The sequence below is a fragment of the Mastigoproctus giganteus genome, chromosome 3, assembly GCF_048544385.1.
Source record: "Mastigoproctus giganteus isolate SK-2022 chromosome 3, ASM4854438v1, whole genome shotgun sequence".
In the NCBI taxonomy this organism is placed as follows: Eukaryota; Metazoa; Arthropoda; class Arachnida; order Uropygi; family Thelyphonidae; genus Mastigoproctus; species Mastigoproctus giganteus.
Window position 1 is genome coordinate 9,120,434 of NC_143577.1, and position 16,655 is coordinate 9,137,088.

The 16,655-nt window shown below is 37.4% G+C and overlaps 1 protein-coding gene across 1 annotated transcript in view; it reads right to left on the reverse strand.

Annotated features, from left to right (window-relative positions):
- Window positions 1-620: 620 nt before the first annotated feature.
- Window positions 621-16,655, reverse strand: part of KFase (kynurenine formamidase) — a 39,317-nt gene continuing 23,282 nt past the window's right edge. Inside the window, exons 4-6 of the mRNA XM_090369847.1 lie at window positions 10,003-10,051; window positions 5,124-5,209; window positions 621-661 (exon numbers count right to left, since the gene is read on the reverse strand). Coding sequence (XP_090225973.1) covers window positions 621-661; window positions 5,124-5,209; window positions 10,003-10,051 — 176 coding nt within the window. The remainder of the gene's footprint in view (window positions 662-5,123; window positions 5,210-10,002; window positions 10,052-16,655) is intronic.

Here is a 16,655-nt window from a genome sequence, read left to right on the forward strand (position 1 = left end):
GGACATTTCAAAGGAATTTTACTAATTTAGAAAACTCTGTACATAATCCAAACTTTGGTTAGAGCTAATATAATACATATTATACCTTTTTATTCCATTAGATTTGAATCTCTGAAGAACAAAAATAACTGCTCTCTTCAGTTCTTCCACTATTTCTTCTAAAGTCACTAAATTAACAGATTTAAAAAATTACTTGATAAGAAAAAGAGAGAAAAACAACTGGAAAATACTGTTAATAACTAAAGTGAAGAATGCTATGCAAATGAATAAAAAGAACAGAATCAGATCATATTTTGTGATATGTATCACACCATACATCTTATATTGTTTTATTATATGCAGTAAAATTCCCCAAATTGGGAAACCTGGAGTACTTAATCATTGCTGATATTGAAATTTTCTGGATTCTAGGTTGTCATTAAAAAAGCCACGAAAATCATTGCATTTCTATATAATGTAACAGCTTATTGTATAGCAGTGTACAAGTACTACTACATTAACTGCAAATTATATAGTAGTATAATAGTATACCTTTTAAAATATTGTCCCATGCATAATCATCAGTTCATATGATATCCATTTAGTTTGAATGGATATCAGATGAACTTTGAACAATACCTCTAAGTTGATAATGTTAAAGATTTAGTCCTTAAATGGATGTCTAAAAATATAGAAAAAAAACTGTAAAAAAGCTTATTAGTTTCTGTAATTACTTTCCTGAATGCTTTCCATTTAGAATTTGGCAGCATGTACAATTTTCTTGTACATGCTGGCAGCATGTACAAGAAAATTGTACATGCTGCCAGCTTTTATCCATGCATCCATCAGTTGTTCGTACTGAAGAGAATTTAAAAACTGTCTAACACCATTGCTGTCATCTTTACAAAAGCAAAAGCCCTTCCTTTTATCCTTGACAGTAGTTATACCTTTAAGTAAATTTCACATCAGCACACTGTGATCACTGATACACAACGGTTTCTTTATTTGGAGATTCCCAATTCATTCTGGTAATCATATCAAGAGTACTGCTTTCTCTTGTTACCTCTAACATGCTGATATCGATGACAGTCTAGTAAATCCAGAAAATTTTTGCTGGTGTGTGAAGGACCAACCTACAAATTCTACTCAGTATCTGAAAAGATAACTGGTAGTAGTAGTAGTAGTAGTAATGGCAATGATGCAAGAGAGCAAGCTTATATAGCATCAGCCCAAAAAAGCACAGTTCACCCATCTGTACCCTCCAAGAATTTGTCTGGTTCTCCCTTGAATTTATTCAACCCATCCACTTCTACAACAACAACTGATGGAAGCCTCTTCCAATAATCAACCACCCGCTGGCTGAAGGCAAATATTCACACATATATCCTGCAACCATCCTTCCTCAACTTGAATTTATGCCCCCTCGTGTTTACTCTCAGCAAGTGAAAAAATACCATTAACTTTTGGCTTATTCAATCCATTCAAGGCTTTAAACACCTCAATCAGATCTCTCTCACTGGTAAATAGTCTCAAGACACTGCAATTTGCATTACCAAAGTCGTTTCAAACAAGAGCACCTGGAAAGGCTTCAGAAAGTACCCCCATAATAAGACACATTGATTTACTGGCCCATTGTATTTGTCTATGTACAGTTATTCATTACATTCATCATAGCCATTTTGCCTGCAACATATTCCTGCTCTCATTTTTGTCTTCTCAGTGTTTATGCCATCAAACTGGTTTAACATTAAAGTAGATGACCACACCATCTGGACATGCTAGAGTACACAGACAGGACACCCTCCTGACCTGTCTGTCCTCTAGATATTTAACTTACCATATTCTGCATCCATCTTAGGGGCATCATGTTTCCTACCTCAATACAATATCTGCATTTTATGACTTAACCACTATTTAAAATTCATGATATTTATTTACTCTCTGCTTCTAGTATTATTGTATATGTGCATGCCTGTTTTTACTCCTAGTAGCTTAACAAAGATCATATATTTGCTTGTCTCATGAAGAATCACAAGCCTTGTTTCCAGCCTGCTGCATGTCTGGTGAGTATGGGCTTGGCAAACCCAGGGTCCTGAGCTGGATATCATCATTCTTCTCTTTTTTGGTGATTCCTTTCTACTTCTCTCTCTGGTGCCTCCGTAACCAGGTGGGCAGGAGCAGCAGTGCATAGCACACGCTGCTTGATTAGACAGGGGTTCGAGCCCGTGACCACCAAATACGGAGGCTGCAGAAAGGTCAGGGAATGACCACTGCCATATCCCATCCCCGGAGCAATATGGCCTTAGTTGTTGATGCTCCTAAAAAAAAAAAAAAAAAAAAACCAAACCTCTCTCTCATGGGGTAACTCTGGATTTTTTTTTTGGCTGGTGCAGCATAAGCCTCAGGCTTCCTTGTACCATATGGCTAATAATAATAATAACAATAATGTCTCACTGGCATGATCTTTAGCATCTATGAATTGCTTTAATTTTTTTCTAGTATGTGCTGCCATCTCTTATCCATGCTTCAAACTAATTGTATACACAATTTATAATGGCTGGTAGGAGAAAAATAGCTTTGAAAATTGGAGGAGAGGCTCTTAAATATTTTTTTAGGAGCATGGGATGCAGATATATCAAGAAATGGAAATTGGCAAAATAATGAGCACTTCAACCTGCATGGAGTGTAGCTTGCTTTTAATTTCTGAAAGAATTGCAAATTATTTTCAAACATTTTATGGTACTTCTCCAATGATTGTAAAATAGATAACTTAGCATAACTGCTAAGTTATGGTGAGTTCATTTACATAGAACTGTTAATTTGATTACAAAATCCTTACTTGTAAATATTTAACCTTTAGTAATTATATGCTTAATAGATCATGAAGTTAGTCAACAAATAGGAAGTAGAATTAATGATGAAACAAAAGTTTCATTTTACTTGTACAGTTCATGGAAATGATGTGAAACATACATCATACAATCAACTTACACAATGTGAAAAAATGTTGAATAATATCAAATTAAAGGACAAATATTCCAAAAAACAATCATTAGAACCAAAAGGAATTTGAAAAATACTGTAATGCACTTGATGCCTATTGCTTATTTCGTTTTTATTGTTTATTGTATTTATGTACAATAAACAATTAAAATGAAATAGGCAATAGACATCAAGTTCACTACAATATTTTTAGAAGTCCTTTTTTGGGATGAGAGCATGTGCTAGATATTGTATAGGGACCTTTTTTTTTTCTCTGCTAAGCAGACACTTTTAGTTGTTTTGTTTATAATATTAGCATTAGTAGAGGCATATGATGCAAGAAAGCAAGCTTATACAGCATCAGCTAAAAACTATCCCATACCTTCAAAAAAAAAAAAAATACCATTTCACATATCCATTTGCTCTAAAAGTTTGTCCAGTTCTTGCTTGAATTTATTTAAGCTATGAACTTCCACAACAACAGACAGAAGTTTGTTCCAGCAATCAACTACCCACTGGCTATTTTTGCACATCAATTCTACATCTGTCTTTCCTCAATTTGAATATATGCTTCCTCAGGTTCGCAATCTGAGCAAGAGGAAGAACCCCATCAGCATTGAACCTGCTCACCCCATTCAAGGCTTTATACACCTCAATCAGATCACCTCGTAGGTGCCTAGTCTCCAGACACTGCAATTTGCAGAACTTAAACCTTTCTTGGTAAGAGCACCCCTTCATTCCCTTCACCAATCTTGTTGCCCTTCTCTGTACTTGTTCTAGCAAGTCTACATCCTTCCTAAAATGATGCCTCCAGACCTACGTACAGGTCTGGATGCCTCATTACTTGTGGCATGTTTTTGAGGATCTGTCTGTAGTACAATAAGATATAGCCAAAGACGACACTTTTGTGCTTTGATGTAAACAGTGTGAGGAGATTAAGCAGAAATTTAGCATTCTGATTGGCAAATATGAGAACTTGAAGAACAGGATTGCTGTCCTTGAAGCAGTTAAAATGAGAGACCCCCATCAAGTACTTGGCCACTCAATTTAATGATAGAGCCTACATTTAATGGAAAAAAATTCCAAGCTTTATTGTTTTTCTTTGCTACTGTGCATTGCATTAGTAATTAAAATGGCAACTGGGCCGGTGGATTTGACAGTTGAATTGAGTTCTTGCTGCAGTTGAGAAGGGCAATGTGATATAATTTGTGACTTCATCAGTAGGCTGTAGGTTTATAATTTTCTCATCCAGGGAGGCAGCTGACTTTGAAATTTGATCCAATTAGCTTGGGAGAATTTTCATTTCCTACAAGGTTGGGATAATGGCAACTGTACCATTAGCAGATGGAAAACAATTGTAAAATGATTATTACTCTTGAAACCATCTATTTCCCATTCTGTGATCAGAAACAGTATTAGGGAACAAAACTAGAAATCAGTTGCAGAGCATAGCTACTAACTCTGGATTTTAGTATAAGTATTAGTAATGGCTGTATGGTGCAAGGAAGCTGATGACTTATGCTGCAACAGCCGAAAAAAAATGTGATAGCAATCACTGGATGAGAAGATATCACTGGTATCATCAGAGAAGAATTGTTTTCTTTGCCTGATCCAAGCACTTAAGTACATTGGACTGTTGCTGAGCGAGGGCAGCTTGTCCAGTCTAAGATTGAGATATAAGGCAGTATGTTATAAGTGAAAAAAGAATGTGAATGTACAGTATCTAGCTATAGAAGCACATTAGAAATAACTCAATTGATCACAATTGTTTGGTAAGTGTTTAATTATGTAGGGGTCTACATAACTTGATTTGTTTGTTATGGTTACTTAAGTTTAAATTTATGAGGAATGAAAAATGCACTGTATTCTGAATTAATGTAAATTTATTTAAAAATTTGGAAACAATACCACAACAACTATATGTTGTGGGATTTACTTCAGTTCCTTCCTTAATAGTTTTTGAATAACTAACTATTAAATTAACATTCTTGAAGGTTATAATAATTCTTAACTATGGGTTAAAAAAGATCACAACATCTCTTCCAAATGGTGACCATCCTAGGTCACAGAACAAAGGAATCTTATCATTCTGTAGTTTGGGAAACCTGTTATGTCGTTCATATTTGAAATTCCTATTGAGATTAAAAAAGATTCATGCTCACCTTCTGGAATTAAATCATATCCCACCACTACTGTTATAATACCTGCATTATACATAGATAATGCAGGATGACTAGAATCTTCACGGCTGTTAATAAATATAAAAAAGTATGAGATTAAATGGTGTGTGTGTGTTTCAAACATTTTATTGTTAAATTAAAAATTAATTTTTAAGAGTGTTTTTTTCTCAATATATAATTATACATTGTAAAAAAATCAGAAAAATTTATCACATATTACAGAATACAGAACAAAAACAAAACAGAAAAGTTAGTTGACAAAATTAGTCTAGAAGAAGAGAACAAAATATGTCATGTTCTTTCTATTTCATGCAGTTCAAAGCAGGGCTTGGAATGGATGTTGGTGCCAGCATGCATTCCATAGATATATATCCATTAATTGCTTTCTGTACATATTTTCAGGAAATATATACAGATGGAAGTTTGTTCCAGCAATCAACTACCCACTGGCTAATGGCAAACTTCCGCACATATTCTGCAACCATCCTTCTTCAACTTGAATTTAAACCCCCCTTGTGTATAGTCTGAACAAGAGGAAGAATCCCATGAGCATTAATCTCATGGGATTAAGTGTTATTGTTTCCAAATCCACCTCAAAGCCTTACACATAAATCAGATCACCTTGCAAGTGCCTAGTCTCAAGACACTGCCATTTTCAGAACTGAAGCCTTTCTTGATAAGAGAAAGGCTTCAGTTCTGTAAGTGGCAGAACTTTGTTTCCTTTGTTCCCCTCACCAATCTCGCTACTCTGCTCTGTACTCATTCTAGCAGCTCTACACCCTTTCTAAAATGGGGCATCCAGACCTGTATGCATTACTCAAGATGTGGCCTACCATTGCCTTAAAAAATGGGATAATCATATCCTTATCCCTGCTAGCAAAATTCCTTTACATCATTGACAAAATCTCCTATGAGCTATCCTGGCACCTGTCTACACTGCTCAGAGAACTTCATACCTGACTGCACATTTATCTCTAGGTCTTTTCCATTTTCCACTACCCTGAGCATAGTACCATATATTTGGTACTACACTCAGGTTACTTTGAGGTTACTGCTACTCACAATGCAGTACTTTACATTTTTGCCATTTCTCAGCCTATCTGCCTAATTTTTAATTTTTTTAGAACTCGTTGCAGTAGCATAGTCACTGCTTCATTAATGACGCTGCCAACCTTGGTATCATCTACAAACAGTGGCGGATTCGGGATAGGGTCACATACCCACTGTCATTTTTTGGGGAATATTCACCATTCATTTAAATTCCCTTTAGCTACAAAAAAAAATTTTTTTTTTTCATTGTTAACATAGGATTTTATCTATTTTTGCATTGTGGCTCAGCTATTTTCAACTCACTGTAGTTGACAACACTGATGCTGATGTGATCACCATTCTAGTTCTAGGCGTCACGCAGTTTAGTTGTGCGTAAAGTTGACTTCAGAATAATTCAGACTTTAGACTGTCACAAATGGTGCCCCTCCTTTCATTTTTTTCTGGATCTGCCACTATCTTCAAACTTAGACATTAAGCCTGATATACCTTCATCAATATCATTAATAAATATAGAAAACAAAAATGGGCCCAATGCCGAACCCTGTGGGACTCCACTGATAACATTGATAACCACTCTCCATCTTCTTCCATTCAACCTTCCCTTTATCCATAGGAGTGACTTGCCCATAATTTCCCAATGCTCCAATTTTTATAGCTGTCTTTTATTTATTTCACTCAAAGTATACACAGCAGTTGACCCATTTACTGTGTATAGTCAAAGAAAATAATTACAGTTCTTACAAAATGCATAGAAGTGATTACACTTTATGTTGAAATGTTACCACCATACACAATGAGATATTTACAAACTGGATTTAAAATAATCTTAATTTAGAAAACTTATATTAAAAAAAACTTGACATAGATAGACTTCACACATGGCAACTGATCAGAAACTACAAAATCAGCAGTTTCAGAGTAGTGAAAATGAAAGGTACTGGTTCAAGGTTTTCTGGGTAATGCTCTGGTCTGAGGAAGTCTGTGAACAGTCTGTAAGAAGTCTTTGAAGTTTGCAGTCAAATCCAGCTTCAGTTTATTGGCAAGGGAAGTTGTACAGAGAAGAAATCTGTTCTGATATGTCCTGATCTGTTCTGATTTGAGATCTGGGAATATGAAAATTATGCTGTTGTCATGGGCCAGCAACAGGAATGTGGAAAGGTTTTGAAAGAAGTCTGATGCTGCCCAGAATCTGCCCTTGAAAATCCAATATAACAGTTTGAGATGAAGAAAAGCTCTATGAGTTTCAAGCGACTCCAAACTGAAATGGCAGCAAAGCTGCTTGCATGGGTCCTCTTTTAATAAGGTAATTAATGAAGTTTCTTTGTACTTGTTTTAGCTGGTGAATCAGTCGACAGGCATTTGGATTCCGGACAGGTGATACATTTCAAGAATAGGTAGAACTAAAGATTTGAAAAGAAGAATGAAGAAATGTAGATCCCAAACGTGTATGTTTGCCTTTTAATAAATCCGACCTGTTTCTGTGCTTAGGATACTATATTTCTAATATGGTTATCAAATTTACAATTGCTCACAAAAAAAAAACTCCAAGAACTCTGACCTCAGCAACAATGGTAACATCAGCCCCATCTACAGTATATTTGGAGGAGAAGCGACCTTTCTTCTTAGGGCCAGAAAACGAGGAGCGGCATTTTCTTGCATTGACAGTGAGCCCAATGTCAGCTGCCCAGTGCACAGTGGAATTAATTACTTGCAAAAGTCAATTGGCATCACTGACATTATTCTGAGCCTGAAGATTTTAACATTATCCGTGTATATTAATATCTGAACTGCAGTGTTAACAAAAGCACTGCTCAGGTTGTTAATAAAGATGTTAAAGAGGAGAGGACTGAGGGAAAACTCTTGTGGGACACCACACAGATGAGAGAATGACTCAGAAGAACAACCCTGGATGATTACACAATTTCTACAGTAGTTTTGTTTCTACAATTTCTGAGGTAGCTCATAATCCATGTGTGCAGGGGCCCAAGTATTCCATAGTGTACAAGTTTAGCACCAAACAGGTGGTGTGGCACTTGTCAAAGGCTTTGACGAGGTCCATATAAATAAAGTCAACTTGATCGACACAGTGAACCCTAGCAAAAAAAAAAATTCTCTAATTCTCTAATATATCTATGCTGTGCATCTGTGATGAGTGGATAGAAACAGGCGAAAGATTACGGTGAATGATTGTATCAAAAATTTTATGTGCAATGATATCAAAAGTGTTCCTGAAATTCAAGTATATGATATCAGAATTATTTTTTGCAGCATCCAGTTCCTTTGTCACTGCATCATATTATCCAATCAAATTGGTCAGACAAGATTTCCGATTAACAAACCCATGCTGTGACTGAAGTGTAACTGCACTCCTGCCTAAGTGGTACTGCATTATACTTCTTTAACCAGTGACTTCATTATTTTCCCTGGAACAGATGTTAAGCTAACAGGTCTATAATTACTCGTGTCACCCTCTGATCCCTCTTTGTGAATTAGGGATACAGTCACACATCTCCAGTTCATGGGACTTCACCTAAATCCAAGGATGCTCATAATTACGTCTGAGGATTTGCTTACCTCCTTTGCTGCCTCCCTTAATATAAATAGATAGAGCCCCTCTACTCAGGCAGCTTTCTTATATTTAACTTCAACAATTTCTCTTTCACTTTCATCTCAGTTATTACAAAATAATTTAGCTCCTGTTAGAGTGTGATAAACTTCTGGCATCCACTTCCCTAAAGAATTCTTCATGTGTGAATGTAGATGCAAAATACTTTTTCAGTTTGTCAGCAACCTGAGATCATCAACAGCTGAGCCATTGATATCAAGTGGACAAATTATTCCCTTTCTTTTAGTGTTTATATAAGCAGAGAAGTCTTTGCTGTTTATCTTTGCATCCTTTGCCAAAGATTTCTCATAATCTGCCTTAGCTTGTGTATGTATATCTATTAGTTTATATCTACCATAGCTTCTGTATTACCTGATAATTTATATGCATCCCATGCATGCTTCTTCTCTACCACAATTCTCATTAATTCATCTGACAACCATTTAAGTCTAAGCATTGAATAGTATTTCTTAGTGTGAAAAGCCTACTATGATTATTTCCTTGAATACTTCCTATTTAGAATTTGCTGATGGTAACATTATCAATTGGTTCCACTGTATAGAATTTAAAAACTGTCTGATACCACTGTAGTCACCTTTATGAAAGAAAAAACCCTTCCCTTTACCCTTGACTGTACATCTTTAAGTAAATCTCACATTAATAAACTGTGATTACTGCCACCTAGTGGTTATTCTATCTGCAGATTCTTATTGTATGAGTAATTACTGCTGATAATCAGATCAAGAGTATTACTTCCTCTTGTTGCCTCTCTAACATGCTGCTGTAGAAAACAATCATCCAATAAATCCACAAAATCTTGCTAGTGTGTGAGTAGACCAACACACACACAAGTTCCAGTCAATATCTGGAAAGTTAAAATGCCCTGTTATAAGACGAGGATATAGGACAGCTTGAAAAAATTCAGGAAAGTACTAGATAAACTGTTGGAAGGGATGGATAGGTGAAATAGGAAGGATTTTTTTTTTTTGACTGATGCTGTATAACCTTACTTTCTTGCTTGCATTCTTGCTTCATTCACCATTGCTAATACTAATACTAAATAGCTTCTTTCACCATCTCAGCCTTCAACCCATACATGGTACTAAGTACTACAGGTTCTAATACTTTTGTGTTTGTGGTTTTCATTAAAAAAAAAAATGATCTATCATTACTAAATGTCTAGAAGTTTCCAGAAAATAAATTTACCTTCCAGCAACCCAGTATCCTCCATGTACAAACACTAGAACAGGAGCATCTGTAAATTATAAATTTATTAATCACTAAATCATACAAATGGCCCATATTTTTTAAAAGTACTGTACTTCTATATTCATAAATTACTTTAAACAATTAGTATTTTGCAATATATTAATACTGCAATAAGTGAAGAGAGCATTTCATTTCATATTACACATTCTAATACTGAGGGTCTCTGAACTTCGGGACCTCCCATGCCACTGGTCACTGACGTGAATCAGACTTTGAACTATCCAAGTAGAGTACTGAAATAACATCTAATTATGATAGCCTCCAGACAGCCTAGGGTTACATATATATTATTATTATTATTATTAGCTATACGGTGCAAGGAAGCCTGAGGCTTATGATGCACCAGACAAAAAAAAAAAATTCCCAAATTACCCTGAGAGAGAGAGAGAGAAGGGAATCACCAAGAAAGAGAAGAATGATGATATCCAGCTCAGAACCCTGGGTATGCCAAGCCCATACCCACCAGATGTGAGCTCCTGGGGTAGCCCTAGGCTGTCTGGAGCCCTCTAACACTTAAAACTATCATGTTTAGAAGTCCTAAAAATAAAATCGTGGAGGCCCTGAACCAAATTGTCCCCAAATTAGTCCAGGGTCCTGCACTAATTTGGGGTCCATGAACAACTCCACTTTAAAGGATCTGGCTTTGAAGACTGATACCAGATATTAAATCTATTGACCACTTTACATGTGCGAATGTGAAGTGATCCACCTATAAGCCATTTTTCACAGTAGAACCTCAGCATATATTTCTGTCAGAACTTCAATCAAATATACAGAAACTTTGCTAGCAGTGATAAGGAAGTGATCATCCTTTTGTATAAGGCCATGGTTAGGCCTCATCTTGAGTACTGTATACAGGTCCAGAGGCCTCACTTTGGGTGGAACAGGTGTAGGGAAGGGCAACCAGATTGGTGAAAGGAATAAAAGAAACCTAGAAAGGTTTCTTTTGTTCTTCTTCTCTTACCTAGAAAGGCTTCAGTTCTGCAAATTGCAGCATCTTGATTAGAACTTACTCCACAACTTTAGCCTGACCTTTAGGAATCACCCTGTATAAATCTATGGCAAGGCTGCATTTTAAATATTGCAATGAGGTCTAAAGAAACATATAGAACTAGAGAAAGTTCAAAGACTTGATGAAGAGCACCAAGAGTTCTTGCTATGAGAGAACTTAAAAGAGTGGACTATGAAGTTTAGGTGCCTTAGGGAAGGATCTGATTGAGATGTACAATGCCCTGAATAAATATGTAGATGAGACATGGATCAGGGAGTATAAACTTTTATGAAGTAACAAGAGTGGATCTTCAAGAAGGAATGTTGTAAATCATTAGATAAATTACCTCCGAAGCTCACCAAGACTACTGGTTAGTCTTACCACATTTACTATAATTTAAAATGACCTCTTCCTCAATACTGTCATCAGAGCTATTTCGCATATTTCTTAAATTCCGTTTTCTTATTTAGCTATTTCTTAAGCTGGTAATAAAAATGTTCACCCATATTTGAACCACACCAGTGTAAGAAACCTGTCCAGTTGGCCATTAATATCAAGATAATTAACACTGATTCCATTCCACTGTTTTCCTGTTCTCAGTGAAGTATAGTGGTTTCACCACTTGTCACTCATTTGAAGAGTTCAGGATTCAGTTTGGAGGAATTTCTCAAGTCCTTCTAACTTTAAAAATTCCTTCATATTTCTAAAGTTAGCAGGAAAAGGAAACTTTAGAAAGATAATTTCAGGCACTGTAAATAGCTGACCTCAGGAAGTGGGAGTAGAGTTTCTCCATGATTTATTCTGGTTTTCAGCCCTCACAACATGCAAATGGGTCTTTGAACACACTTATACAAAAAACTGCCAGAGTAGGGGTTATCTGAATCTACACGTGCATTACAGAAAATTGTGTATTTTTTGGTTGGCTTGCCTGTTTTGCTGGATGAAAAACTTGAGTTTCCAGCAGGAAAAACCTTGCTATCCTCACTTGAGAATAGATATTTCTAAATAAATAATGTAATTACTTCAATGCAATTTGTAAAGACTATAATTATTTTCCTTGGCTATACGCTGTAACTGGGTCAACTGTTGTGTACACCTTGATTAAAAAAAATTCACATCTTTTTGACCCAGTTTGGGGAGGATGGGGATTATAACCACACACTACCTGCAAGGATAGAGACAATATACAATTGTGTAATGTGACCTAAGTTGCTAATGCACTTAAAACCTTATAACAACAACAACTGTTTCCCTACAGTAAGCCAATAGAGTTCGATCCATTTAGAGATTTACATTCTTTCTTTAATCTCTACCAAATCATTCTTGCAATCAGTTTGGTCTGTCTCACCTACTGAGCAATTCAATTACACGCTTTCTGTGTTCAACTTTATATGGCCGATTACTGCCTCGTCATTCCAATTTTCCAAAGTTGCTGGACCTGGGCATCTTCAGCTTTCAAATTTCTCTTTCTCGTGGGCTGATAGTGCACCTTCCATGTTTTTCTAGGACATCCTGGCCTTCTTTTCCCTTGTGGTATTCACTCATATATAATTTTAGTTAATCAGATGTCCAAACCATCACAACCTCCTATTTTCTGTTCATTTTATAATATCTTCATCTGCATGCATACATCTTATATCCTCATTCGGTTAGCCTAGAAACCCTAGCACTCCGACGTAGGTAGTCCATCTCTAGAGCTCTAAGCTTCTTTTTTGTCACCCTCTTTCAGTGTCCACACCTCAAAGCCATGAGGAGTGGACCCTGAAAGAGGACACTTAAAGTACAAAGTACCGATTCCACTAACGACTGTCCAATATGTTTTTTAGTTCTACGAGAGATACTGTGGTCTCACCATATAGAGTTGAGGGCACTAAGAATCTTCCTTTTGATGAATTTGTGTGTAAACTTCCTCTTTCCCCAATCCTTCCTTAGTTAATCTACATTAGCATTTTAGCATTAGCATTAGTAGAGGCATTTGCGGAAATTTAGAAGAGGCATTTGCGGAGACGTGCTGAAATTTGCCTTTAGCCAGCGGGTGGTTGGTTGGTGGAACAGACTTCCATCCCTTGTCGTGGAGGTTGATAGCCTAAATAAGTTTAAGGCTCAGCTGGACAGGTATTTTGAACGAACAGAGGGGTGAAGTGGAAGTGGGTTTTTTTTTTTTTTTTTTGGCTGATGCTGCATAAGCTTGCTTTCTTGCATCAAATGCCTCTACTAATGCTAATGCTAATGCTAATGCTAAATTTGATGCAAGAAAGCAAGCTTATGCAGCATCAGCCAAAAAAAAAAAAAAAAAAAACCCACTTCCACTTCACCCTCTGGACAGGTATTCGTTCAAAATACCTGTCCAGCTGAGCCTTAAACTTATTTAGACTATCAACCTCCACAACAAGGGATGGAAGTCTGTTCCACCAACCAACCACCCGCTGGCTAAAGGCAAATTTCCGCACATCTATCCTACATCTGTCTTTCCTCAATTTGAATTTATGCCCTCTCAGGTGATTATTCTGAGCTAGAGGAAGAATCCCATCAGCATTGAGAATGCTCAAACCATTCAAGGCTTTATACACCTCTATCAGATCACCTCGCTGGTGCCTAGTCTCCAGACACTGTAATTTGCAAAACTTAAGCCTTTCTTCGTAAGAGCACCCCTTTGTTCCATTCACTAATCTTGTTGCCCTTCTCTGTACTCGTTCCAGCAGCTCTACATCCTTCTTGAAATGAGGCCTCCAGACCTGTATACAGTACTCTAGGTGTGGCCTGACCATTGCCTTATACAAGGGAATAATCACCTCCTTATCCCTGCTGGAAAAATTCCTGTATATCATTGACAATACTCCATGAGCTACTCTTGCAGCCCGTCTGCACTGCTCAGAGAACTTCATATCTGCCTGCACAACCACCCCCAAGTCCCTTTCATTCTCTACCACTGTCAGTGTAGTACCACAGAGTTGATATGTTGCTCTGGGGTTGCTGTTTCCCATGTGTAGTACTTTACATTTGTCAATGTTAAACTTCATTTGCCACCTCTCAGCCCATCTGCTCAACCTTTCCAGATCCTGTTGCAGCAGCATAGTGTCAATAGTGTCCTTGACAACCCTGCCAACCTTTGTATCATCTGCAAACTTGGACATTAAGCTTGATATACCATCATCAATATCATTTATAAATACAGAAAACAATAATGGACCCAACACTGAGCCCTGAGGGACTCCACTAATAACATTAGTCCACGATGAGCAGTGTCCATTGATTACCACTCTCTGTCTTCTCCCCCTCAACCACTCCTTTATCCATAGCAGCAATTTGCCTCCAATGTCACACTGCTCCAATTTGTGTAGCAGTCTTCCATGTGCAACAGTATCAAAAACCTTTCTAAGATCCAACTATATAATATCAAAGCTATTCCCTGCATCCAGTTCTTTTGTGACTGCATCATAGTATCCAATAAAATTGGTCAGGCAAGACTTCCCCTTAACAAAACCATGCTGTGTCCGAGCTATAACTGAAGTCTTGTCTAAATGATCCTGCAGTGCTTCTTTAACCAGTGCCTCCATTAATTTTCCTGGAACAGAAGTTAAGCTCACAGGTCTATAATTACTTGTGTCAGCCTTTGATCCTCCTTTGTGAATTGGGGTCACATTTGCACATTTCCAGTCTATGGGTACCTCCCCTGAGTCGAAGGAAGCTCTCATAATTATGGCTAAGGGTTTGCTTACTTCCTTTGCTGCCTCCTTTAATATAACTGGATAGATCCCATCCACCCCAGGTGCCTTTCTTGTGTTTATCTTCAACAATTTCTCCTCCACTTTACTCCCAGTTATTTCAAGATTCTGTAGCTTACTGCTAGAGTTGAATACACCTCTGGCATTCCCTTTGCTGAATAACTCCTCATGTGTGAATGTCGATGCAAAATATTCATTTAGTTTGTTAGCTACCTGAGCAGGATCATCAACATTTGACCCATCAATATCAAGTGCACCAATCTTATTCATCCCCTTCCTTCTAGAGTTTACATAAGTAAAGAACTCTTTGCTGTTTTTCTTTGCATCCCTTGCCAAGGATTTCTCGTAATCTGCCTTCGCCTGCCTAACCTCCTTTGTAACTTGGTTGCATATCAACTTGTATCTATCATAGGCTTCTGTGTCATGTGTTAATTTGTAAGTATCCCATGCATTTTTCTTCTCTGCCATATGCCTTATTAGTTCATCTGACATCCATTTTGGCCTAAACCTTGAACAATATTTCTTAGTTGGTATGTAAAGCCTAGTAGCTTCCAAGATAAGTTCTTGGAATGCTTCCCATTTTGAATTTGCTGTTGGTAACATCATCAGTTGGTCCCACTGTATAGAATTTAAATACTGTCTCAGTCCATCGTAGTCGCCTTTACGGAAGCAATAACCCTTCCCTTTACCCCTAATGGTAGTTACCTCTTTGAGTAAATCCCACTTCAGCACACTGTGATCACTGCCACCTAGTGGTTCATTTATCTGCAGATTCTTAATGCATGAAGAATCACTGCTGATAATCAAATCAAGAGTATTACTCCCTCTAGTTGCCTCCCGAACATGCTGATGTAGAAAACAATCATCCAATAAATCCACAAAAGCCCTGCTAGTGTGTGAGTGACCAGCCCCCAAATTCCAGTCAATATCTGGGAAATTAAAATCTCCCATTATAAGACTCTCTGATTTACTGGCCCACTCTATTTCCCTGTACAGTTTCTTATTATACTCATCAGAGTCATTAGGCCTATAGCACACTCCTACTCTCAATTTTGATCTCCCAATGCTTATGTCACGCCAAACTGACTCAACACTGCACTGTCCAGCGATGTCAACTGGCTTCACTTCCTTGGTTTTTATGTGTTTCTTAACTAATAGCATAACCCCTCCCCCCTTCCTATCCTGTCTATCCTTTCTGTAGACGTTGTACTCCCCAAATTCCAGTTCTGCATCCCTTATATCTGTGTGACACCACGTCTGATATCCCAACAATATCTGCCTTTGATGTTTTGAGCAATACCTCAAATTCATCAAATTTGTTTACTAAACTCCTAGCATTGGTGTACACGCAAGTATACCTGCACCTGTTTCTATTCTTAGCTACCCTAACACAACCCATGTGTTTACTTGTACCGCAATGGCTCACAGTAGTCTCTGAAATATCATGCATCTTGATTTCAGGCTTCTGCTCATTCTAATAGAAGCAGTGCAAGAATCTCTTTCACCTCTGCCAGTGGCTACTGTCAATCTATTGGTCTTTGTCTCCCCCCAAGCTAGCAGTTTTCCGACCCACCTAACACTGCCTCGATAGCATCAGCAAATATTCTTGCACCCTTTCTATTTAAGTGTATCCCATCCCTGTAGAAGCAATCTCTCCTGTTAACAAGTACAGTCCAGGCTGAAAAAAATTCTACCCCTTGAGCCTTGCACAATCTTTCCAGGGCCGAATTGATCGACAAGGCTCTCATCATATACTCCCTCCTATCGTGTCTGGGCAGAATTGCAGACACTTTCAAATTCAACCCTAATTCTCGGCTTTTGTTCAACAGTGACCTGTACTTGTTAAGTAATTCTGCCGGTCTCCTACTCTTAAT